Genomic DNA, 25,215 nt, shown 5'->3' with positions numbered 1-25,215 from the left:
AATATGTCGCAGCCTCCTGCCAACAATAATAAACTCAATGAGAAGGCCTTCAAACATTTGGAAAACACTGTATATGGACCAGTAAACGACTTCTCTGAAAGAAGCCCGCGTCCTCCTGCATGCTCACTGAGTGGGGGTTAAAGGCAGCATGTGAAGGGGCCTTGGTGGGGCATGCTGAGAACAACACAATACAGAGAGTCTGGGTTTTGAAACCATTCAGAGAGCAAGTCTCCTCAGTGCAGATGTAACGAGCAGAAGAGAAGTGGTAAAAGTCTTCAGTCCAAATAAAATCATTTCTTTCACCTTCCAAGCCTCTGCTGGCCGTGGCTCCGTGTGCAGAGAGGAAACTTTTTAGCTCAAGTGACTTTCCTGGAATTGTGTCCCAGAGAAATTAAAGACAGCATGCTGTGAAGAAAACATGCTCTTGGTTCTGGTACATACAGTGTATATTAGCTGTGGGCGCAGTTCTTGCTAGAACAACTGAGTGAGCATTAGCTGACCTCACCATCAGTGTAATTCGCCCTGTGGTTCATGGGTAGAGCCCACATCGTGAGAGGAGAAGGGAAAGCTGTTCCCGAGGAACAAAAGCCGTACGGCAGCAGACCAAAACGTAAAGCTCATTAATCAGACACACTGCTGTGAACCTGAGGAGAAGCTGTGCAGCCACAGAGTGAGACTGACGGCAGTGTGAGGCTGTCACGAGACACAATCAGGTCCTGTGTTCAGTCTGGAAGCTGTGTGCCTACTCCAACAGCTGTTGTGCTTTCTTTCTGTTACACCAGTAAAATAGGTTCACATTAAACGTGTTCAAATGAGAGTTGTGCTTATGTGTATGTGCTCCTTGTTAGTCTGCTAAGTTTCATGCCATTTTTTCTACAACTGTATCTGTGTGATGTCACTGAGAGCAGCTATTTATTTCTCCGTCATGGTGAATCAGGTTACGGACTTTCTTCTCTGGTTCTCTCCGGTTAGACTAAATGAAACTCTCATCACGCTTGTCAGAGGCCTGAGCGCTGTTTCAAAGCTCTACAATGATTTTTAATGGCATCTGTTGCAGGTAATTGGTTTTGGCTGGTATCTCTGACTCGGCACTTCACTGGTTTTCCTCCTGTTTATCTGGAAGGACGTCCTCTGTTGGAGGAAGCGATTTCTCCTTTTACACATGGAGTTCCACAAGGAGTAATCCTGGTTATTATTTTCCGTTTACATGCTTCCTTTAGCCGGTATCATTCTTTTTTTGGCATTTCTTATTATTTCTATGCTGATGACATTCAGGTTTATGTGGCTCTTAAGTCTGATGAGCTGGATCGGCTCTGAACTTTGACTCGTATTTAAAACTCTACCAAGTTCCCATTTCTTTAATTTGAGGAATATTTCTAAATCGTGAGCGATATTCTCGTCCTCTGAGCTAGACAAAATTGTTCATCCATTTGTGTCATCGCACCTAGAGTCAACGTGCAGATTTTACTTCTGATGCTTTACACTAGGGCTGGGTTTTGATGATCGATTTATCGATTAAAATCGATTCTCGCTTGGATAACGTGATATCGATTCATTAAAATCTTGATTTTTTTAATATAAATTTATTTTGCCCAAAACGCCAGAATCTCAGGTTAAACCTCACAAAATATCAACAACCACCAAACAGCTAAAACAGTAAATGAGAGCAGGAAGACGGACTCTGCACAGAGATGTAAACACAAAGCGAGGACCCGCCGACGGATCAGGATCAGTGAGCTGTGACTTTCTCACCGACGGCACGGACACAGTCGGGCTGAAAGCTGACAGCTCGCTGACTCTGATGTGTTGGCGGGTCGAGCTTTGTGTTCACGCCTGTTTTGCGCTGATTCTGAAGCTGCAGGTTTGATGTCTCTCCAAACAATATTGACTGAACCAGCAGCAAAAGAAGATCCAAACTAAGCTTCACATAAACATCGTCATGAATTCACTCTGACTTTTGCTGTTTTACTTCCACCAGGATAAAATCACGCTTCATGCACAGCTCTCTCTCTCTCTCTCTCTCTGTACTTCAAGAACAGTTTCCCGTCTAAAAATCAGTTTTCTTCATTATTCGCTTGCTTGTTACGCACAAGTCTACGTTGTTAATAGCCTGTCGGCCGAAGTTTTTTTCCTTTTACTTACTTCCGAAAAGAAAACCTAATTTCTGCCGTTCAACAGGCTTCTGAACAAATTTAAACTTTTTTAAATTATGCAAAATGCAAAACGCTGTGTCTCTAATCAAACCGCTGTAACTTCAGAGGTGATGTTCATGTGTTGATTAATGGTTTTCTTTCATTTTGATGTGCTGCAGAATATTTTTATAAAATCCCAGAACAGGAAAATCTCCTTCATGTTTTTCTGTTTATCTTCAGCTGCTTTGACACAAAGGCCTCTGCTGTGATGCTCACACCTTTGATAAAGTCTGGAAAGTGTCAGCTTCATTTTTATAGATACAGAAATATGTAAATGTACTGATCTGAATTATAATATTTCTGACTGTCTGAGGCAAAATTTCCCAGATTCAAATCGAATTGAATCAAATTGATTCTAGAAACCAGTGACGATACCCAGCCCTACTTTACACGTCTTCATCCAGGCAGCAGAGAAAAGAGGAGTTTTTCAAGATCAATTGTGAAACCACAGTTTCACAATGACCACTGTAAAGTGTGTTACAATTCAGTGTATGAAAAAGTGTGTAGTATTGTACTATTGTTCTACTGAGGAACCGTGTGGGACAATGATGGACAGAGAAGTGTTTTAGCTGAGCTTCTTCTTGTCAGAGCAAAGAGAGACACTATAATGTCATCACTTTACATTTGATTAGGGGTGGGCGATATAAACGATAGAGATTTTGACTATATCGCTCTATCGCGCATGTTGATGATGTCATCAAGCTGCGCCTGTTTTGGTCGAAAGCATCGCAGCGGCTACAACCATTATCATCTGCAAATTATGGCGGCGACAGTCACAGCAAAGAGATGAAGCACTTTTGAAATATTGGGAAAGCCAAAAACTGCGCTTCCTCCACTTCCGTAACATTGATTCATTAATGTTGAATTCTCTCGCAGCTGCTCTATTCCCATGTTGTTGCAGTGTATTAATAACTAACCTCGTATTGTGGATGAATAATCTCAGTTGTTCTCCTGACTGAAGTTTGGCCCGTGTACAGCATCCTGCTATGTGATTGCATTTGTCCCTGACCACCAGAATCCGTCACGTTAACTTTTATCAAGTGGAAACAAAGTTGGCGTTCATCCTCCAGCTTCACTGTGCTAATGTTATGCTAACATAGCTGTGTCGCTAGCAATCACGTAGCACAACATTATATACCAGGTAGTCCAACTTCAGTAACCCTGCAAATGTCACTGCTGTTTAGTTTCTGTCTTCATTTATGTTGGAAGTGATAGCAGAGCTGTACGTTTGAATTAGTTTCAAAAATCTCTCAGTCAGAACATGGTATGAAATGTTTAGGTGGAAACTAGCGAGCTAACTTCCTGTTAACTTCTAACTCCGTTAAATTTAATAAATTCTGTTTTCATGGATGCCTGGATGTAAAACTTAATTGTTACACCCGATAAAGCAGCAACGCTGATCATTTTATTAAAGATGAAAGAATTTAGACCGTTTTTAACTCTTAGTGTTCGTTTGACTTTGGGACCTGAAGCGGACGGAGTTTTGGACCCAGATTACTCCGTGAAGCTCCTCACTACGGCAGCCGTAATGCTCTGACAATCCATCAAAACATTTTTTAACAGATTTCTGCAGCCAAAATCAGTTCAAGGTCAGTAAGCACAACCAGAATTCATACATAAGGCACACACTCGATTTTTGAGAAAATGAAAGGATTTTAAGTGCGCCTTATAGTGTGGAAAATACATTATACAGAAGAAAAGAATATATCACGATATATAACGTTACTGCACATGCTTCAAATTATATCGCGATATGGCTTTTAGGCCATATCGCCCAGCCCTACATTTGATCACTTCATCTTATCAGATACTTGTATCATTAAACTCTAATCTGTTCATTCAGGAGTTGAAATTTGCCCTGAAACACTGCACTCAAGAACAAAAAGCTAAAAGTTAAACTTACAACAAGAGACTGCATTTGGATTCAATAAAGAGCCATGAACTAAAACCCTGAAGTTCGGCCCCACAGCAGAGGCCACTAGCAACATTTGTCTCGTGTGTTTCTCACCAGAGTTCATGAACTTCCACAGCTGGTCGACCAGCGCTTCATTACACAGAGCCGAGTCTGTTGTCTTGGTGAATGGTGGATTCTTACAGAGCATACCCAGGATCTTATGTCTGTAGGTCAAGAAACATAAAATACAGATTTAATAATTATACATATCAGGTACTCGTGCTCATTCCTGAAATTCCTGAAACCTGTCTGCTGTAAGTTACGTTCAGGAGTACACTACGCTGAATGGGACACATAAAACAAATGTAGAGGAAGAACTTAAGATTGTGTTCACAGCGGGATGATGATCATGAAATCAAAAGAATTTAGGAATATATTAAGTCTGTTTTAAAAACATCATTATTAATGGCAAAGTTTCAGCCTTAACCCACCAGTTATGGAAGAGATACACACAGACATATATGCATACATATGCTACACTCGTTATAGTAACACATAATGATAACAATGTATAGCTCTAAACAAAATGAGCAAACAGTGTCTTTCTCACTTGTGATGTGTGAATTCACAGCTTTGCTCTAAACAAAAACTTTACAGTCACTCTGACTGGCTTTGTTGTTGTTGTTGTTGTCGTCCAGGGCTAAAGGAACTACAACCTGAACCTTTTTATTTTATAGCACAAAGTTGATAAAAATCTCAAAATCCAGAAAAGGCATTTTTATGATATGAGACCTTTAAGTAGAAGGAATTTTAAAGGCTTGTTTCACAGCCACAGATCCCCTGACTTTATTATCACGTCAGGCACAGCAGCTGCTTCACTATCAACACTGACTCAAGGGAATCTCTCATCATATAAAGAAACGCGACAACAAACACTCAAAGAGTGTGAATTTGTTTCAAACATTTGAAGGTGAGGGTGTGAGTGAGGTGAGTGACGTCTGACCTGACGTAGTGAACTGGGTCATTCTGAGCCATGCTGAGCAGCCACTGCAGCTCCGCTGAACTCCGCTCCACTGCAGCACAAACACTCACATGAACATCACACATGAATCATATCTGTGCTCAAGCTGTGTCAACAACAACAAACATTCAAACTTGCATTACTTAATAGTGTGTCCTTTACCATGCCTCTACATTACGTTCTTGTCCTTTGGTGCAATAAACATAAAGGTAACATTCACACTACCATTTTCCAAACATGTCTTAAATGAACACTGAAGTCATTTTGTTTTCCACTGTGAACAATGGTGTTAAAAGAGGAACAGTTTATTCATATAGCACCAATTCACAAAAACAGTAAAGTCAAGGCAGCTTAAAAGGTGAAAATCCTGCAACTAGCAGATGATCCACCAACAAATACGTCTGAGAGAACCAGGCTGATCTGCACCAATCAGCTGTGTTATTGCTCTGTTTCTATAAATGTGACGTTGATTAAGATGTGAAGAAACCCCGGTCATTTTAAAGACCTAAGTAGGGCTGCCACAAACGATTGTTTTGATAGTCGACTAATCAGATCATCATCCCTTGGACGTAAAAGGTACAGCTTATTGCACCAGCAGCATCTGCTCTTATATACAGTGGGGCAAAAAAGTATTTAGTCAGCCACCGATTGTGCAAGTTCCCCCACTTAAAATGATGACAGAGGTCAGTAATTTGCACCAGAGGTACACTTCAACTGTGAGAGACAGAATGTGAAAAAAAAATCCATGAATTCACATGGTAGGATTTGTAAAGAATTTATTCGTAAATCAGGGTGGAAAATAAGTATTTGGTCAATAACAAAAATACAACTCAATACTTTGTAACATAACCTTTGTTGGCAATAACAGAGGTCAAACGTTTACTATAGGTCTTTACCAGGTTTGCACACACAGTAGCTGGTATTTTGGCCCATTCCTCCATGCAGACCTTCTCAAGAGCAGTGATGTTTTGGGGCTGTCGCTGAGCAACACGGACTTTCAACTCCCGCCACAGATTTTCTATGGGGTTGAGGTCTGGAGACTGGCTAGGCCACTCCAGGACTTTCAAATGCTTCTTACGGAGCCACTCCTTTGTTGCCCGGGCGGTGTGTTTTGGGATCATTGTCATGTTGGAAGACCCAGCCTCGTTTCATCTTCAAAGTTCTCACTGATGGAAGGAGGTTTTGGCTCAAAATCTCACGATACTTGGCCCCATTCATTCTGTCCTTAACACGGATCAGTCGTCCTGTCCCCTTGGCAGAAAAACAGCCCCATAGCATGATGTTTCCACCCCCATGCTTCACAGTAGGTATGGTGTTCTTGGGATGCAACTCAGTATTCTTCTTCCTCCAAACACGACGAGTTGAGTTTATACCAAAAAGTTCTACTTTGGTTTCATCTGACCACATGACATTCTCCCAATCCTCTGCTGTATCATCCATGTGCTCTCTGGCAAACTTCAGACGGGCCTGGACATGCACTGGCTTCAGCAGCGGAACACGTCTGGCACTGCGGGATTTGATTCCCTGCCGTTGTAGTGTGTTACTGATGGTGACCTTTGTTACTTTGGTCCCAGCTCTCTGCAGGTCATTCACCAGGTCCCCCCGTGTGGTTCTGGGATCTTTGCTCACCGTTCTCATGATCATTTTGACCCCACGGGATGAGATCTTGCGTGGAGCCCCAGATCGAGGGAGATTATCAGTGGTCTTGTATGTCTTCCATTTTCTGATGATTGCTCCCACAGTTGATTTTTTCACACCAAGCTGCTTGCCTATTGTAGATTCACTCTTCCCAGTCTGGTGCAGGTCTACAATTCTTTTCCTGGTGTCCTTCGAAAGCTCTTTGGTCTTGGCCATGGCGGAGTTTGGAGTCTGACTGGTTGAGGCTGTGGACAGGTGTCTTTTATACAGATGATGAGGTCAAACAGGTGCCATTCATACAGGTAACGAGTGGGGGACAGAAAAGCTTCTTACAGAAGACGTTACAGGTCTGTGAGAGCCAGGGATTTTCCTTGTTTGAGGTGACCAAATACTTATTTTCCACCCTGATTTACGAATAAATTCTTTACAAATCCTACCATGTGAATTCATGGATTTTTTTTTCACATTCTGTCTCTCACAGTTGAAGTGTACCTCTGGTGCAAATTACTGACCTCTGTCATCATTTTAAGTGGGGGAACTTGCACAATCGGTGGCTGACTAAATACTTTTTTGCCCCACTGTAACTATCATTAGCTTACAGCTTTAAGTGTTTAAGGTATGTGCTAACTAAAAATAAAGACAAGATGATAGTTTATTACATTTTAATGAAATTTGCAGATTGTTTCGGTGAAGTTTAATAAACTCCTTGCTATCTAAAATATAACAGGACACCGGAGTAAATTCTTGAGCATCTCACACTTCTGATAATCAGCTGTCTGCTTGACGTTTATTCAGCTGTGTAAAAACTATAACTTTAATCTCAGCCAAACCGATTTACTCAGGAACAAATAAAATACTGAAAAAAGCCAAACAATAACATTTTTAAGTTATCTAAGTGACTTATATATCATGTTTAACCTGAGTAGTGAAAGATGGCGGTGGGTTTGAAAACGATTTGCCGGGAGTCCGGTGTTCTCACGGCTCTAGTTAGCCTAGCCCCCGGCTAGCTATCGAGCTAGTGGGTAACAGACGTCTCCGAAAACGTCGGAGCACTTTTGAAAATATGTGGTGTCTTGATAAACTGAGCAGATATTTGAGGTTTACACAGCTACATTCTCGCCTGAAAATATGTTAAACGTTTATTTTGTGACCAGAAAGAATAATAAGAGTAATATTAAAACTAACTAGCTGCCGCCATTGTTGGAAACTGAGCAGGGCTGCGCTATGAATTCTGGGACACAGCTTCTTCTTCTTCGGGGTTTAACGGCAGCTGGCATCCTTGTACATGCAGTGCTGCCATCTTCTGTTTCAGTCCGTTATTACACTCTTAAATCCTACTACTTATTCCTGCGTCTTTTGTGATCTTACAAAGCTTCAAACGACGCGTCGACTGTTAAATCAGTCATCGATGATTTTGATAGTCGACTAATCGTGGCAGCCCTAGACCTAAGCATTCTTACAGCTTCAGTAGAAATGCTGACAGGGGACCACAGGTATCAAACTGGTGCTGCCAAATGATTGGTTGCCCCCCAGCAAACGTGTATTATTCCTCCTACCTCTAGTGTAGTCCACCAGAGCTTCCAGTGCAGCGACGCGAAGGTCGACAAAGTGTCCGTACTGAGCGTAGGACTTAAAGAGCGACGGGTCACTTGGTATGTGGCCGTTCTTCTGAAGCTGACGGATCGCTCTCAGACAGCTAGAGACAACAGAGAGAAGGAGTGTGACAAGTTAACAGAGAGGATACAAGCTTCTCTGTATCTAACGTCAAAACGCTCTTTTCTTTTGTTACACTGACGTTGGACTGCTTTGTGTCAGACACATGAGAACTATTCAGGCATGTACAGATGAATATGACTTCCCCACACGATCTTGCTCTGTTTGCAGAGGACTAATGTCACCAAAGCAAAATATTGAAAAGTATGTTCCACATTCAAGTTAAATGTTAAAATAAACATTTCAGTTTATGGGAAAAAGCTGCGTTTTGTATATTTCACTAACAACTTTGTGTTGTAGCGCTGAAACACACGGACACACTCAGCGTGGTACCTGACAGTGATGGTGTTTCGGAAGCTTGGCAGCAACTTCTCCATATTTAGGAATCGCGTGATCTCCTCCAAGATGAGACGGACATCAGCATTCAAATTGTCCACCGTGCGCACTTCATTGTTGATGCTCATGGCGGGAGTCAGGGAGTTGGTGAGGGCCTCGATCAGATCTGCTCGGTAGTAGTTATCGGAAAACTGAAGAGGAGTGAAAGGATGGGAAAAAGGAGAATGATGAAGAATGTTTATGGATACTTTACAATGTGGATACAAGGTTTGGAGGGGTTGTGAGAGTCGCGTGTGATTAAATCACAGCAGGGATGCACCAAAAATGTACTGTTCAAATTCAAACGTAGCTGCTAATCATGCTAATCATGTGTCTACAGTTTTGTTTTTTTATCTTTTTTTTCTAGATGAATCTTTGACAAAAATACCGACCTCTTTATCTGTTCATATGTCGACATCAGTCAGCAGTTAGTTATTACATTTGACTCGTCATGAAAATCCCAAAATGGTCATCTCACAGCAGATGTAGCAGACTTAGCTTGCTCTTCATTTACATCTTTATGCCCACTCACTCGACCAGTCAGCAGCTGACAATGCAAACAAAGAGTAAACACATCACTATGACTGAATTTACCTTGTTTTTCCTGTTGTCGTTATACTTGATCAGATCGAGTATAAAGTTGAGGACATCTTTGGGACAGATGTTCTGCCCATCTCGGAGTAACGCCATGGCAACCGGCATCGTCTGGCATGAGAAACACAAAACAGGCGTTATGACAGCTTTATGGGCTGTTCTATTGAAATCTGGAATGACATGTTAAGAAACGGCTCCTCTTTATAGAAAAAATATGATATTTCTAATTAAGTTCTGCTCTGTTGTCGTTCAACACTATGGACGATGAAGGTATTGACATGGAAACTGTTCATGACAGTCAGGCCTTCATTCACCATCACCTAAATCTGTTGGCGAGACCTTCTACACCTGGTAAACACACACACACACACACACACACACACACACACACACACACACGCCTGTTCAGCTATCTTAGTGAGGACCTTCATTGACATAATGGTTTCCCTAGCCTCTTACCCTAACCATTAAAAATGAATGCCTAACCCTGACACTAAACCTAAGGGTCCAGTCGGCCACTAGGACCGTGCACCAGAGCTTCAAATGGAGATAACTAAGCCATAATTTCCTAATACCCAAACCTGACCATAACCTAATTGTAACGCTGACACTAAAACCACATTTTGAGCCTCAAAAAGGCTTCAAACTTGTGCGGACCGGTGTGTGTCCTCACAAGTGACTGTTGGTTCTCACAAGTATAGTAGAATGCAGATTTTGGTCCTCACAAAGATAGCTAGACAGGAACACACACACACACACACACACACACCATTATTTGCTTTGAACAAAAAAATTCATTTAGTGCATTTGGCCACATGTACATGATAAGAACCCTTTAATGTTGTTTATTTGAGACAAATGTGTTTAACATTAAAAGTATAAAACTCATAAACTAAAAAGGATATTATAATAATATTTATTCTTATAAAGAGCTTCACTCTGGTTGTTTTACCCATGAGCACGAGTGCCAGTCTTTTTACGCACGCTATCTGACTGCAGTCACATTTGGAGAATTTGTGCCACACACAGAGTATCTCGTAACTGCGACTCTGTCACTTGGCTGTGCTTGTTGCTTTTGCCATAGTCCAGTGTTTATTGTTAATACCCACCACTAGAATCTCTTTGTAGTTGTACTGATATACTTCACATATTTGAGTTATTTATACCGGCCCTGGGCATGTTTTATTTACAAAGTCTACAGGATAGAGAACATATTTATCTTCTTCTTCTTATTTTATTCTTCACAAAGTATCTAATTAAGTCATTACGACTGACCACATGACCACTAAAAGGCTGTTTCTTCCATCTGCAGTCATTTGTATTTGGTGGTGTGGCTGATTTTGGCACACCGGCTTACCCGTACTCATGTGAAGCTGGGGTTGAGGTGGGTTACAAAGCAGCTTACAGATGGAAGCAAATGTGAGAAGGCTAAAGTGGATTAAACAGGACACCTACATTAGATTTGCCAGTTAGCTGACTGTGAATTCATAGTCTGCAAGTTACCAACGCTGTGCTCGAGATAACAAAGACTATTTGTTCAGAGCAGTTATTTATGTGTCAACGATTAAAATCTCACGATGTGACAGCACTTATCGTAAGACAAAGCTTCAAGCTTTTTAATCGGACCCTTTAGCTCTGCTTCTTGGCTGCACCTTTTGGAGGAAGTAGCTCTGGAAGTTGATGAAGTTGTTGGTCTTGACGATGTTTGGGCAGCTCTTGCAGCAGAACATTCTGGTGAACAGGGACTTCATAGCTGGTGGCCCCTGCCATGTGCTCACCATAGCGTTGGCTATCTGTAAGAATCACAGCGTAACAAAACAAACCACAAGTTACTTTATTACACTTTTAACCGCCTGATTGTGCAGAACTGCCTCCATCAGCTCCGCTCTGTCTGCTGCCGTCACAGTAAAACAACAAAGAGAAAAACGAAACATTTCAGACTCCAGCAGTGCAGGGAAAGAAGAAAGTATAATAGCTACAGGAGGAATCTGAGAAACACGAGTGACACGTGAAAAATGTTCTCGCTTGTATAACAATGCTTTGTCTGTCTGTTGCACTTCGTGTGGTGAGAGCTGAGCTACTATAAACAGCAAATGCACACACGAGCAGCTCGCGTGGTTTCCACAGGTATGGAGACCAGCGGCCCCAGCGGTCTATACGCCCCAACAGGATATTGGGGAATTTATGTTAATGCGGTAAAATGAGGGCAAGGGTCAGTCATGCAGGATGTTGTCATTTGGTTAGCTGGATAAGGGGGAGGTGGGCTGTCGGATGTGGGGATGCATTCATGGACTGTATCACTGCGTTTGAAGCGTGCTTCCCACATCTTCTACCAACAACGCACAACTGATCCCGACCAATCGCAACGCAGCCAAGTCAGGAGAGGAATGTAAAGCCTGCCACGCTACAGCCTGTGGTCAGTGTGAGTGTGGATGCCTGAGTGTGCGTGAGCTTTGTGTATACCAAAAGCCATTATCAGAGTCTGCTGGGGGTCTGTGGCCAAACGCAGCGAGCTAGTGAAAGAAGTGAAGTGCTGCCATTTCATCCTCCACTCATGCTGTGAAAATATTGGTTCAGGTGGAACCTGAAGGATGGAAATCCAGTGGGGTGAAAGTTAGAACAGACCAAAGCCAGAGAACAGAGAATTTCCTGGAGCCACAGAATTATTCAGTCGACTGAGCTGAAGTGCAGCAACATTTAAAGTGGTGGGTGGGCTCGCTGGCGTGGAAACGATGGCCTGTACTCCTGCTGCAGCTCTGTTGGAATAGTTACAATCAGTTACATTTTATTTAGTACTAATATACTGAGTGACCACTGACGTAACTGCAGAGAAACAGAGGAAAGGCCCTGTTTTTGTCATCTCTGATTAAAAAGAGAAGAAAAGCCACACTGTGAAGCTACTGAAACTGTTCGCTCCTATGTGGATCCTTCAGTCCTCCCAAAACTTTATTCTTAAAACTTTCTCACGTTTTCTTTTATACTCCTCCCAGAACACCACCCTCCAGTTTCTGTCTGCTGCTACCAATGAGCCATTTCAAACAGTGACATGTGGAGCCAAACTCAGCATGACCACATCGCTTTGCCATATTAACATCATTGCGGGCGATTTATGCTTGCCGTTGTTATTCTGGCTGATGCCGATGACCACCAAAAGTGATGTCATGACTGCTGGCACATAGTGTTGCACACGTTAGTGTTGCCTCAGTCTGTAGTTGTGTAACCTGGCTCCTTCCTTGTGCTGGGTTTAGCAGGCCTCTCGCTAAGGAATAAATCCGTCTGTGACTGCTTTGTGTCCCGTCTCTTCTGTCGTGTTGTGAGGAGGTGATGTAGCTAGCTTTATAGTGACCTCTAACAGATTCAAGGAGTCTAAACTGATATGTGAGCCCACATTAGCCATTTGGTAATATTGGTATTGGCATTTATGATGACTGATAAATAATAAAGAGTCAGGAGAAACACCATTCAACCATGTTGTGTTGATGCTGGAGGGTTTGTCCACCAGAGGGCGCTTCGACACTCCCTGCTGACAGAATGTGTGTCCCAGCCAGTGTTGGTCAAGTTACTTGAAAAAAGTAATCAGTAACTAATTACTTCCCCCAAAAAATAATCCTGTTACTTTACTGATTACTTATTTTCAAAAGTAATTAGTTACTTAGTTACTTTTTAAAAACACGATTTACAACCTGAATAGGTGATAAAGTGATAGATCTTTCAGCCCAATTCTACTTTTTCTGCATAATCCATCATACAAAATGTAATCAAATGGAAAAGTCTCTTTTTAAAACTTGTTTTATTAGTTTTAATCTTTAACTTTATGCATCAAGCAAACATTTAATTATATGCAACATTCTCTGACTGGAAGAAATTTGTTTAATATTTAAACCTATTTTCTGCACATTCCAGCACATAAAATACAATATTTTGTGTGTTTACACTCAGTCTTTCAAATAGATGCAAGTAAAACACAGCAGAAAATAAATAAAGTCAAAGACTAGCGGTCCTGTTGCTCTATTTTCACCTGTAAAGCAGGAGTGGGGTAGGCGGAGGGTTACCCTGGTGCAGGTGTGCAGCGGTCAGTGGAAGAATCCGCGAGTTTCTCTGTGAGTTTCCCATTACGTCGTAGCTACTCGGTGCTTGTTTGGAAGTTTAGGGGTTTTTTTCGCTGTAAAAAGAAGTTTTCTTCCCACGCACAACGGACACTAATGTTTTTGTCACTTTTTATGGAATCAAACTCAAAGTAAGGTCAGTACTTCCACGCTTTAAACGCTGCACGCTCATACTCTCTCTGCACTCGATATATGATCCATTGTTGATCTGCACACAGCTGTTGTCACGAACGTCGCACTCGCTTACGTCACTGTCATGAGACATTCTCGCAAAAAAATCACGGTTTTAGTAACGCAGTAACGCAGCGTTCCTACGGGAAAGTAACGGTAATCTAATTACCGTTTTTGCAATAGTAATCCCTTACTTTACTCATTACTTGAAAAAAGTAATCAGATTACAGTAACACGTTACTGCCCATCTCTGGTCTCAGCGCCCCCAGACTCGGCCTTAGCGTAAATGAGGACTCCAACGCCGCACATCAGCAACTCTGTAACTGGAGTTATTAAGGTGGTTCTGTTTGAAGTTACTTTGACGTGGTGAAACTTCAGGTGAAATCACAAACACACGAACATGAAGGGTTAGAAAATGTGGACCTGAGCTAAAGCATCCATCCATCCATTCGCTTCCGCTTATCCTTTTCAGGGTCGCGGGGGGCGCTGGAGCCTATCCCAGCTGTCATAGGGCGAGAGGCGGGGTACACCCTGGACAGGTCGCCAGTCTGTCGCAGGGCCAACACACAGGGACAGACAACCATTCACACTCACATTCACTCGCACATTCACACCTAGTGGCAATTTGGATTATCCAATTAACCTATCCCCACAAGCTGAGCTAAAGCATCCATCTGATTTTAGACGGTGTAAGAAGGGCACACCTCTGTCCTCAGAGCCGCTGACAGGACCAAACAGCGCTAACTTAATCTCACTGGAGCTCAGGTGGATGCTGACAGATGAGGGAAGACTAATTAACAGACGGATGGATGTTTGGGAGTCACTTGCCATCATCTCTATGGTTGTGGCTTACATATTGTATTCAACAGATTGTGGAAGAAGCTGTGCCACAGACGCTTTGCGTTGGCCTTCAAAACCTTTTCATTGTGCTGAATCACACGCCAACACAGCGACACGTACCTTAGCCAAACAGAAGCACGCTTGCATGCGAACTTTGTAGAAACACTGTTCCTGCTCGAGGATGTCAGTCAGAGCCAGCCTGGAGGCAGGAGTTGGGAATTTTTCAAGTGCTGAGATGGCCTCCTCCTAACAGAGAGATCATTGTTCAATCAGACTTTAGTTTAAAAAAAGAAAAAGATGAACATTTACTAAAAAATTGCAGTAGTACGAACAGTAACTTTAACTATGCTAACGTTGCAGTTTTTGTAGCTGCATAACGAAGCAGAAAACACATTTAATTAAACCATAAAACCGACATTTAAATGAAAGATTGTCCAAACACTTCAAGTTCCTAAAAGACACCTGCAGCCCGCATCCTGGCTGTGGCCACAAAAACGATTCCTCCACAGGGACGGTTGTAATTTATGAAGTCAGGAACAAAACCATCATTACAGACTAGAGGACGTGACAGCAAGCAAGGAGCAGAGGCCTCATTCTTTACCACAAAGCTACATGCAGATGACTTTTTCTGCATGAAACAAAAACCAGAAAGGTTGAGCTCTGTTTCATGGAGAGAAGATTCATTACTGAGCAAACAGCACGCCAACCGTCAGGACTGGACGGTGCCTTGATGCTACAGGACCTGGAGAACTTGACCATGTGACCATCACCATGGAGGAAAAATATCAGGAATCGTTGTTTTTCTTTTTATCTGTCCGCAGAGGCAGCGCATGTGTGTGAGCAGCTGCACTCACAGTGAAAGCAGTGTGGCTGTAAATAACAGCAGAGCAGTAAAGACTCTCTCTGACACACGGACACGAGTGCAAACAAATGTGACAAATAAACACTTTTTCTTTAAATCTGATGCATCTTGGTCCCATTGATACAGTTTGATATGTTTAAGTCTTGTCTGACGTTACATATAAAGAATTATTCTCTTCCTTAGACTGATGGATACAGTCTGAATACTTTAAACACTGGGCACTCGCTACCTGTTAGACACAGTGATAAAATAATGTGGTGTCATAGTGGAAAAAGCTGCACATGTGCATCGCTGTGCAGCAGAATGAAGACAAAGAACATTAGTGAGCTGTGATTCCTTCATCAAATCAATTTTGGAAATGACAACTCATTAGAACTTCATCGAACACACAGGGCACTGCTCTTTAAGGCTGGTGTGCAGCCCTGCATGCTTACTGTTAGCCCACCTGTGCAACAACATCCCTCTCATAGCGCAGCTGATACTGCCACATGAAGTCAGCCTGCTCAAACTCCACCTTCCTCAGGATGGACATGTCCGGGTCGATTCGGATCCACAGGAGGGGAGAGTCAGCACTACAGAGGAATGATCGGACACGGACGCCGTGCATGTTAGACAGATGCATGCATTAACTTGGCAAGACAATACTCTATGGCTGCGTTCACACTGCAGGCGAAAGCGCATCAAATCCGATTTTTTTGACCCTATGCGACCCATATCCGATCATGGTGTGACAGTGTGAACGGCACAAATCCAATATTTTCAAATCTGATCTGGGTCACTTTCGTATGTGGTCCTGAATCCGATACATATCTGATGTTTCAGAAAGCTGCTGTTTGATGGTCACGTCGCTTTAAATCCGTCTTTTACATCACAGACACAAGACAGACGCCAATTATCAGCGCCGGAGAAGACATCGCGAACGCTTCCTGTCCATCCAGTGAAACTGTTGGGAAGACAACGTTGGAGAAACGTGAACATTTTATTTGTACTGTATAATCTGCAGATTCTGACAGAAATCTGCAGCTATCCTTTGAAGCAGCGCTCCTCTAAAACAGCAATAAGGATCATTATTAGGTTATTTACATTATTATGTAAATAACCTAATAACTTAAAGCAAAAATTGGGAAACGTGAAGTCCGAAGTCTTTATATTAAGGTCATCAGTCAAACAATACTGTTGCTCTGGGTCTAAACAGAGCGCGTTGTGTGTGACGTCTTCTTTTGCGCATGCGGGCGCTTTGAGCGTCACACTAGAGCGCGTTTGCTGTCACATTTTATTTGTAGTGTGAATGAGCAGACAAAAAAAATCTGATTTGATCAAAAAATCTGAATTGAGCATCAAGACCTGCAGAGTGAACGCAGCCTTAGTCACATAGCAGCAATGCATCACAGCAGTAATGTCTTACTCCATTGCAGATAAATCCATGTCAACTTCCTCTCCGTTCATCAGAGGGATCTTCTTTTTCTTGTTTCTGCAAACAGAAATCACATCAGTGACCCGACACCAAACACTCCCAGCCTGATATGACCGACGCTCTCGCCGAGGAGAGAAACAACAAATCAGAACAAAGACGGGAAACATTCGTATATATTAGGAGGAAACAGTGAAGTATCCACACGCTTCACTTATTCCACACGCTGTCATGTTATTCCAAAATAGATTCAATTAATTTGACCTCAAACTTCTACACACAGTAATGACAAAGTGAATAAAGTTTGTTTAAATTCTTGCAAATGTATTAAAAATAAAACAACAAAAATTTAACTCATATATAAGATTTTACAGCCTTTCCAGTGACACTCAAAACTGAGCTCAGGTGCTTCCTGTTTCTACTGATCAGGAGCTTCTACAACCTGACTGGAGCCCACCTGTGGTAAACACACAGCACAAACATGTGTGGCAGAGCGGCCGAACAGACGGCACTCCTTAGTGAAGTCCCGAAGGACTCTCAGACCGCGAGAAACAAAATTCTCTGGTCTGATGAAACAAAGATTAAATTCTTCAGCCTGAATGTCGAGCAAAACCAGGCTTTGCTCATCACTTGGCCATTACGATCCCTACAGTGGTGCCAGCATCACGTTGTGGCGATGCTTCTTGGCTGCAGGAACTGGGAAACTAGTCAGGGTTGAGGTAAAGATGAATGCAGTGATGCACGGAGACATCATTAACCTTCAGAGAGCTCTGCTTCTCACACTGGGGTGAAGGTTCATCTTATAACTCCAGGCCTCGAGGGCCAGTGTCCCTGCAGGTTTCAGATGTGTCCTTGATCCAACACAGCTGATTTAAATGGCTGAATTAGCTCCTCAACATGTCTTGAAGTTCTCCAGAGGCCTGGTAATGAACTAATCATGTGATTCAGGTGTGTTGACCCAGGGTGAGATCTAAAATCTGCAGGACACCGGCCCTCGAGGACTGGAGTTGGACACCCCTGTTCTAACAGGATAATTACCCTAAACCAGGGGTCTCCAATCCCGGTCCACGAGGGCCGATGTCCTGCAGGTTTTAGATCTCACCCTGAGTCAACACACCTGAATCACATGATTAGTTCATTACCAGGCCTCTGGAGAACTTCAAGACATGTTGAGGAGCTAATTCAGCCATTTAAATCAGCTGTGATGGATCAAGGACACATCTGAAACCTGCAGGACACCGGCCCTCATGGACTGGGATTGGGGACCCCTGCCCTAAACACTGAGTCAAGATGACAAAGGAAGGGCACCCAACCAGAGTCCAGACTTGAAGTAGATTACACATTTCTCAAAAGATTTGAAAATGGCTGTACACCATCAAACCTGATGGAGGGTTTGCAAAGAAAATAGGAGAAACATGTGCCAAGCTTGTAGCATCAAGCACTGGCAATACTTTCTGGATGCACTGTAGCACATCTCAGTGTTAGCAATGCATGATTTTCAGGCGCTATAACTAGGGATGGGTACCGGTATCCGGTAGTAACCAGACCGAAAAGCAGCGCACATTTCGGTGCTTTATTTTCCTGAGCTGTGATACACTTTGAATTCTAGCCAATCATTTTACGTTTCCGAGGATAGTAGGCGGGTCCAGGTACGTACGTTCTTTTAGAGCAGAGCTACAGATTAAAAATGTCCAAGGCGAAGCGGTCAAAGTCTGGCTGTACTTCACAGCAAAAGATGCAAACTCAGCAGCTGCAACAAGTGCTTTAAGCTGATACTGTGATACTGTCAAAGGAGGTAACACCTCAAATCTGATGAAACACCTGGCGACGCATAGCGTTTTTTTAAAAGCCGAGAAATGCACCGTATTTGATAGCTTGCTGGCAGACCTCACACCGAGCACATCTACTGCAGGTGTGGTGCCTGTTATCGACCCGGAGTTAGCAACATCCCCCAAAAACCCGAAGAGGAGAGTCCTGGCCCCTAGCCCTGCCAGTGTAGCAGAAATGATGATGATGATGATGCAGCAGCAGCCGTTCTTCTCTGCGTGAGTAGCTTAATGTTGTTCGTGTGTAATTTACGTTGAGTAGGCTAACCACGTTATTACATTAATGCATGTAAGGTGAAACTAGCAAACATCATCATAGCTACATGCAGCTGTCTTCTTGTTTGATGGCAGATACTCCCTTCACCCTGGACAAAAAGGCTAAAATGACCAAAGAAAAAGTGGAAAACAGTTAAACATGAGAGGTTTTTGGACAAAGTTTGTGTTTTTTCCATTGTTTAAGCTGCTTCCAGCCAAGAGTGATACCATATATGCCCCATAGCTGCAGAAAAGGCTAACATTGTTATCTTTTTACAAAAAAACAGCTGAACATGAGAGGTTTTTGGACAAAGTTTGTGTTCTTCATTCTTTAAGCACCGTTTAAGCACCGGCACCGTTTCAAAAGTACCGGTTTGGTACTGGTATCGGATAAAACCTAAACGATACCCATCCCTAGCTATAACAGCAATAATAAAAGCCCGGCAGAGGAGAGCGACGCAGCGTCCGGTACCTTCTGCTCTTCGAGTGGCAGGGAATGTCGTGTTTCAGGCTGTTCTCTTCTATCTGCAGCATGTGGTTGAAGGAGCCGTCCAGCTCTTGTACGGTCACCTTGATTGGACCCTGGAAGGAAACATTCAAACAGAGCAAAAAAGGTCAGACAATTTAAGCCTGCTTGGGTCCTGACAGAGTGACCAGGCACAAGGCTGTAAGACTCACCACATATTTCTGAGTTCCAGATGATGTGTAGTCCTGACGGATCTCCAGCTCCAGCACGTTCCTCTTTCTGTTGAAGGCAAAGCTGCCGAAGAATTTCACCACACTGCTCTGATCTCTGCATATGAACCGTTAAGACTAAAACAAACAGTCGGAGGTGTCAGACCCAGTGGATATAGACTCAAATCATATTTAATGCCAATATTTGAATGTTATTTTCTTTCCTATTTACTGTTTCCAACACTGCAACCTCCACCACCCTGCGTCTGTCTGCAAACACAGATCTGACTGCGATAAAGGATACACCCACTGTTTGATGAGGGGGCCTATGTCTTTGCCAGAGACGTTGGAGATGGATTTGAGGAAGGCATGAGTGGACAGAAGCATCTGGCTCCACATGTGACTCTGGTACTTCTGAGACGAGGCTGTACTGGCCAGACTCAGGAGCTTGTTGAAAACCTAAACAATAACAAAAGGTTACTGAGCTAAAAAAGTGAAGCCCAACTGAAAATACTGACACACAAAAGAAAGGACCCAGCTGACCTGCAACATGAACTCCATGCTGATCCTGTTTTCTATCAGCCTCATCACCAGGTGGGCCTTACACTGGAACATCTTGTAATACTCCCAAGACAGTGTGTGGGGGTGTTTAATGGAGAAGTGAAGGTGGGGAGTTGGACTAAAAAGAGAAGAAAGTTCAAAATCCAACAAATGATCTGGAATTTATACTCTGAGTATTATGACTAAACACAAAACTGCTCACACTTCTTAGAATCTTAGGCTACGTTCACACTGCAGGTCTTGATGATCAATTCAGATTTTTTGATCAAATCTGATTTTTTTGTCTGCTCGTTCACACTACAAATAAAATGCGACAGCAAACGCGCTCTAGTGTGAACGCTCAAAGCGGCCGCATGCGCAAAAGAAGACGTCACACACAACGCGCTCTGTTTAGACCCAGACCAACAGTATTGTTTGACTGATGGCCTTAATATAAAGACTTCAGACTTCACGTTTCCCAATTTTTGCTTTAAGTTATTTTGTTATTTACATAATAATGTAAATAACCTAATAATGATCCTTATTGCTGTTTTAGAGGAGCGCTGCTTCAAAGGATAGTTGCAGATTTCTGTCAGAATCTGCAGATTATACAGAACAAATAAAATGTTCACGTTTCTCCAACGTTGTTCCCAACAGTTTCACCGGATGGCCAGGAAGCGTTCACATTGTCTTCTCCGGCGCTGATAATTGGCGTCTGTCTTGTGTCAGTGACGTAAAAGACGGATTTAAATGGTAAATGGCCTGTATTTGTATAGCGCTTTACTAGTCCCTAAGGACCCCAAAGCGCTTTACACATCCAGTCATCCACACATTCACACACTGCTGATGGCAGCTACATTGTAGCCACAGCCACCCTGGGGCGCGCTGACAGAGGCGAGGCTGCCGGACACTGGCGCCACAGGGCCCTCTGACCACCACCAGTAGGCAACGGGTGAAGTGTCTCGCCCAAGGACACAATGACCGAGACTGTCCAAGCCGGGGCTCGAACCGGCAACCTTCTGATTACAAGGCGAACTCCCAAATCTTGAGCCACGATCACCCCATTTAATGCGACATGACCATCAAACAGCAGTCGCTTTGTAAAACATCAGATATGTATCGGATTCAGAACCACATACGAAAGTGACCCAGATCGGATTTGAAAATATCGAATTTGTGCCGTTCACACTGTCACATGATGTGTGAACGGCACAAATCCATGATCGGATATGGGTCGCATAGGGTCAAAAAAATCGGATTTGATGCGCTTTCGCCTGCAGTGTGAATGTAGCCTAATATCTTACTTGTCTTTCTCTTTCCCTCCACTGAAGGTGGGGTGCAACAAGACTCCTCCCATTTTCAGCTCATACTCCACAATCTTGTCCAGCTCCTGTGGGCAAAAACAAAAGCTATGTTTTCTGTATCAGAAAGAGATGATAATGAGATTTATTATCAACACCAACATATTAGATCTGAGCATGTTTGACGTTCCATCAGGTTCCACCAAAGTTTAAAAATGTAATCAAACGTTCTTAAAAATAAATAATTAACCCAAGAGCAAGTTTATTTACAGATATAGTAAGGCACATTTGACAGCACCACAGTCAAATCAAACATGTGACTGAAGCTTTAACTGTATTAACTGATGAGGAAGCAGCTTTTACAGGGAAGGTTTATGAAGCGCTCACCTCTTTGATCCAGTGCCGATACTCATTGACTCCAAAGGTCTTCTTCAGGTAGAGACCGTAGATGTACCCTGAGATTCCTTTCAGCACCCACTCATCAGCCCTACAGAACAGAGAACATCTCAGGCTGCTTCGCTCTCACAAATGACAAAACATCCCAACTTTCTTCCAACGTTACTGTGAAAGATGGATGGATGGATGGATGGATGGATGGATGGATAGATGATGGATGGATGGATGGATCGATAGATGGATGATAGATGGATAGATGATAGATGGATGGATGGATAGATGATAGATGGATGGATGGATGATGGATGGATGGATGGATGGATAGATGGATGGATAGATGATGGATGGATGGATGGATAGATGATGGATGGATGGATGGATGGATAGATGGATGGATAGATGATGGATAGATGATGGATGGATGGATGGATGGATAGATGGATGTATAGATGATGGATGGATGGATGGATGGATGGATAGATGGATGTATAGATGATGGATGGATGGATGGATGGATGGATGGATGGATAGATGGATGTATAGATGATGGATGGATGGATGGATAGATGGATGTATAGATGATGGATGGATGGATGGATGGATAGATGGATGGATAGATGATGGATGGATGGATGGATGGATAGATGGATGTATAGATGATGGATGGATGGATAGATGGATGGATAGATGATGGATGGATGGATGGATGGATGGATGGATGGATAGATGGATGTATAGATGATGGATGGATGGATGGATGGATGGATAGATGGATGGATAGATGATGGATGGATAGATGATGGATGGATAGATGGATGGATGGATGGATAGATGATGGATGGATGGATGGATAGATGGATGGATAGATGATGGATAGATAGATATAATTTTATTTCGAACATGCAAATATAATTGAAATAACAACAGAAAAAAACAAAAAACAAAACTTAAAAATCATCAAGTTTTCATGTATATATCTTTGTCTACAGAATGCGTGTGCTCGAAAAGGAGTAGGATGAAGTTTACACTTTTCTTGTTCCTACCCCTTATTTCAAATCTCATTGCTTACAAATCCATATCCATTATTCAACATTATTTGATCATATATGGTTAACTATGTACAAGTCTAACACATTGAACATACACAAATAAAAACCATTTTCAGCACGTAAACCAGAACAACAACAAACTACATTTTTACATAAACTAATCACCCTGTCTATAACAGCCGCTTAATCTCTGAGCTTGTTTTATATCTATGTGACAAATACCTTAATAAACACTTAAGGTGGTGGTAGTGAAATTCCAGCATTTAGATACAGCAACGATATTAGTGATAATTCAATTCAGTTTGATCACTGCAACTGCAGTCACCTCAAAGCGCTTTGTATTGTAAGATAAAGACCTTACAGTATACAGAGAAAATCCCAGCAATCATACGACCCCCTGTGAGCAAGTACTTGGCAAACTGGGAAGGAAAAACTCCCTTTGAACCAGGCTCAGAGAGGGGCGGCCATCTGCCGTGACCATGTGGGGGTGAGGGATCTTCTTCCATCCTTCCTCCCTCACTGATATGCTCTCTTTCATCATGCCCAAGCATAATAAATCATTTAAGACCACACTTGTTGCTTCTTCACATTTTAATAATAACTTTTACAATCAGGGCACTTGAAGGATGGAAGCTGGCAGCACACACTGCTCTCATTAATTTATCAGCTTGGATTTATTAGCTTGTTAAAAAAGAAAGAGACACAATACACTTATTCAGCCTTGGTGGTTTCCCTGCTTGACACTGAGCTAAGTCCAGCCTGGCACACACGGCACAGATGACCTCATCGCTGTATGTACTGGAGTCAACAGCACACTGTGTGTTTTCTTAAGTATTTTCTTTTTAAGTTGGGTCATGCTCAGGGTGATAATTAAGTCCTAAGTTTGGATTACCTTCCTTTCATCCTCACAGCTGTACGACACCTTCAAGAGGAGTCCCAGAAACAGCACAACAGACAGTTTCGTTTCTCAGAAAGTCTAAGGAGGATCATCCCGCGCACACACGGAGCAGCGATACATCAGAAAAGGCATAACCAGTTTAACCAATACGTCTCATGTGCCTTGTATGTCTGATGGGCTGCTTAGCTTAGCCTGTTCTCAATTATAGCCCTCAGTTAACCCCCTGCTCTGATTAATTGCTAGCAGGCCGCCATGCTTTGTTAAAATCAAAGAGATCGGACTTTTTGTGAGGTTTTTCCTTACACAACAGCAGCCAGCTAGCCCAACAACATAAGCAGATCAAGGCCTCACATCTGATGTGTGTTTGGAGGTCAGTGAGGCAAAGTATGGACGGTGAATGGAATTTGGCCTGTAGGGTAAAGGAGGGACACACAGGGGTAGACACAGCACAAGGTGCACCTGAGACTGCTGAGGCCTTTCTGACGGGCCTCTTAACATAATCAAGCCCCTCAGAATCCCTCAGTCTCTCACGGACACTGACCGCACTGGCAGAGCTGCCGAGCGGCGCAGCGATCCATCACGCTGGAGGATACAGTTGTTCAGGCCAGGACTGGCCCAACTTCTGACTCTTGGTACTGACAGAACAGCCTTGTTCTGCTGCAAATCTCTCATCAGCAGGCAGCCTTACGAGAAGAGGTCTGAGGACTAACTGTTACCACACGTTTCTAAAAGCCCAGAGAGCCGAGGAAGCGCCGCTGAGATCTGTTCATAGCGGTTTGTGTGTTATGTGAGAGCGCTTCCAAACAACACTGACGGCTCTTTTCCATTACACAACTCTCTGGCCTTTGAGCCAAATCGCAGCCTGTTTGTGGCTGAACTTGTAGTGCATCTTCTCAGTGCCTTTTCTTACAGCGTCCAAAAGCAAGCTCCACATATTCAGGATATCTTTTCATTACCTGGATCTAGGGCTGCCACGATTAGTCGACTATCAAAATCGTCGACGACTGATTTAATAGTCGACGCGTCGTTTGAAGCTTTGTAAGATCACAAAAGACGCAGGAATAAGTAGTAGGATTTAAGAGTGTAATAACGGACTGAAACAGAAGATGGTAGCACTGCATGTACAAGGATGCCAGCTGCCGTTAAACCCCGAAGAAGAAGAAGCTGTGTCCCAGAATTCATAGCGCAGCCCAGCTCAGTTTCCAACAATGGCGGCAGCTAGTTAGTTTTAATATTACTCTTATTATTCTTTCTGGGTCACAAAATAAACGTTTAACATATTTTCAGGCGAGAATGTAGCTGTGTAAACCTCAAATATCTGCTCAGTTTATCAAGACACCACATATTTTCAAAAGCGCTCCGACGTTTTCGGAGACGTCTGTTAGCCACTAGCTCGATAGCTAGCCGGGGGCTAGGCTAACTAGAGCCGTGAGAACACCGGACTCCCGGCAAATAATT

General features: G+C 42.9%; 2 protein-coding genes and 1 long non-coding RNA gene across 3 annotated transcripts in view; 1 reads left to right on the top strand and 2 right to left on the bottom strand.

Moving 5' to 3' along the window:
• LOC146507558 (uncharacterized) overlaps positions 1-25,215 on the top strand; it is a 401,529-nt gene that overhangs the window by 6,921 nt on the left and 369,393 nt on the right. The gene's annotated exons all lie outside the window — the stretch shown is intronic.
• The window catches only part of taf2 (TAF2 RNA polymerase II, TATA box binding protein (TBP)-associated factor), a 45,446-nt gene that overhangs the window by 9,376 nt on the left and 10,855 nt on the right, over positions 1-25,215 (bottom strand). The window contains exons 9-23 of the mRNA XM_085176682.1: positions 21,802-21,901; positions 21,418-21,503; positions 20,117-20,252; positions 19,878-20,032; positions 19,577-19,691; positions 19,371-19,480; positions 16,812-16,877; positions 15,852-15,978; positions 14,665-14,790; positions 11,080-11,220; positions 9,428-9,538; positions 8,792-8,985; positions 8,302-8,441; positions 5,090-5,159; positions 4,201-4,310 (exon numbers count right to left, since the gene is read on the bottom strand). Coding sequence (XP_085032808.1) covers positions 4,201-4,310; positions 5,090-5,159; positions 8,302-8,441; positions 8,792-8,985; positions 9,428-9,538; positions 11,080-11,220; positions 14,665-14,790; positions 15,852-15,978; positions 16,812-16,877; positions 19,371-19,480; positions 19,577-19,691; positions 19,878-20,032; positions 20,117-20,252; positions 21,418-21,503; positions 21,802-21,901 — 1,787 coding nt within the window. The remainder of the gene's footprint in view (positions 1-4,200; positions 4,311-5,089; positions 5,160-8,301; positions 8,442-8,791; positions 8,986-9,427; positions 9,539-11,079; positions 11,221-14,664; positions 14,791-15,851; positions 15,979-16,811; positions 16,878-19,370; positions 19,481-19,576; positions 19,692-19,877; positions 20,033-20,116; positions 20,253-21,417; positions 21,504-21,801; positions 21,902-25,215) is intronic.
• Positions 16,884-25,215, bottom strand: part of znrf2b (zinc and ring finger 2b) — a 105,255-nt gene continuing 96,923 nt past the window's right edge. The window contains exon 4 of the transcript XR_014876753.1: positions 16,884-19,312. The gene's annotated coding sequence lies outside the window, so the exon portion shown is untranslated. The remainder of the gene's footprint in view (positions 19,313-25,215) is intronic.

This window comes from Neolamprologus multifasciatus, chromosome 11 (genome assembly GCF_963576455.1).
Source record: "Neolamprologus multifasciatus chromosome 11, fNeoMul1.2, whole genome shotgun sequence".
Lineage (NCBI taxonomy): Eukaryota > Metazoa > Chordata > Actinopteri > Cichliformes > Cichlidae > Neolamprologus > Neolamprologus multifasciatus.
Note: the sequence above shows the minus strand (reverse complement) of the source record. Positions and strands in the feature narration are given on the sequence as shown.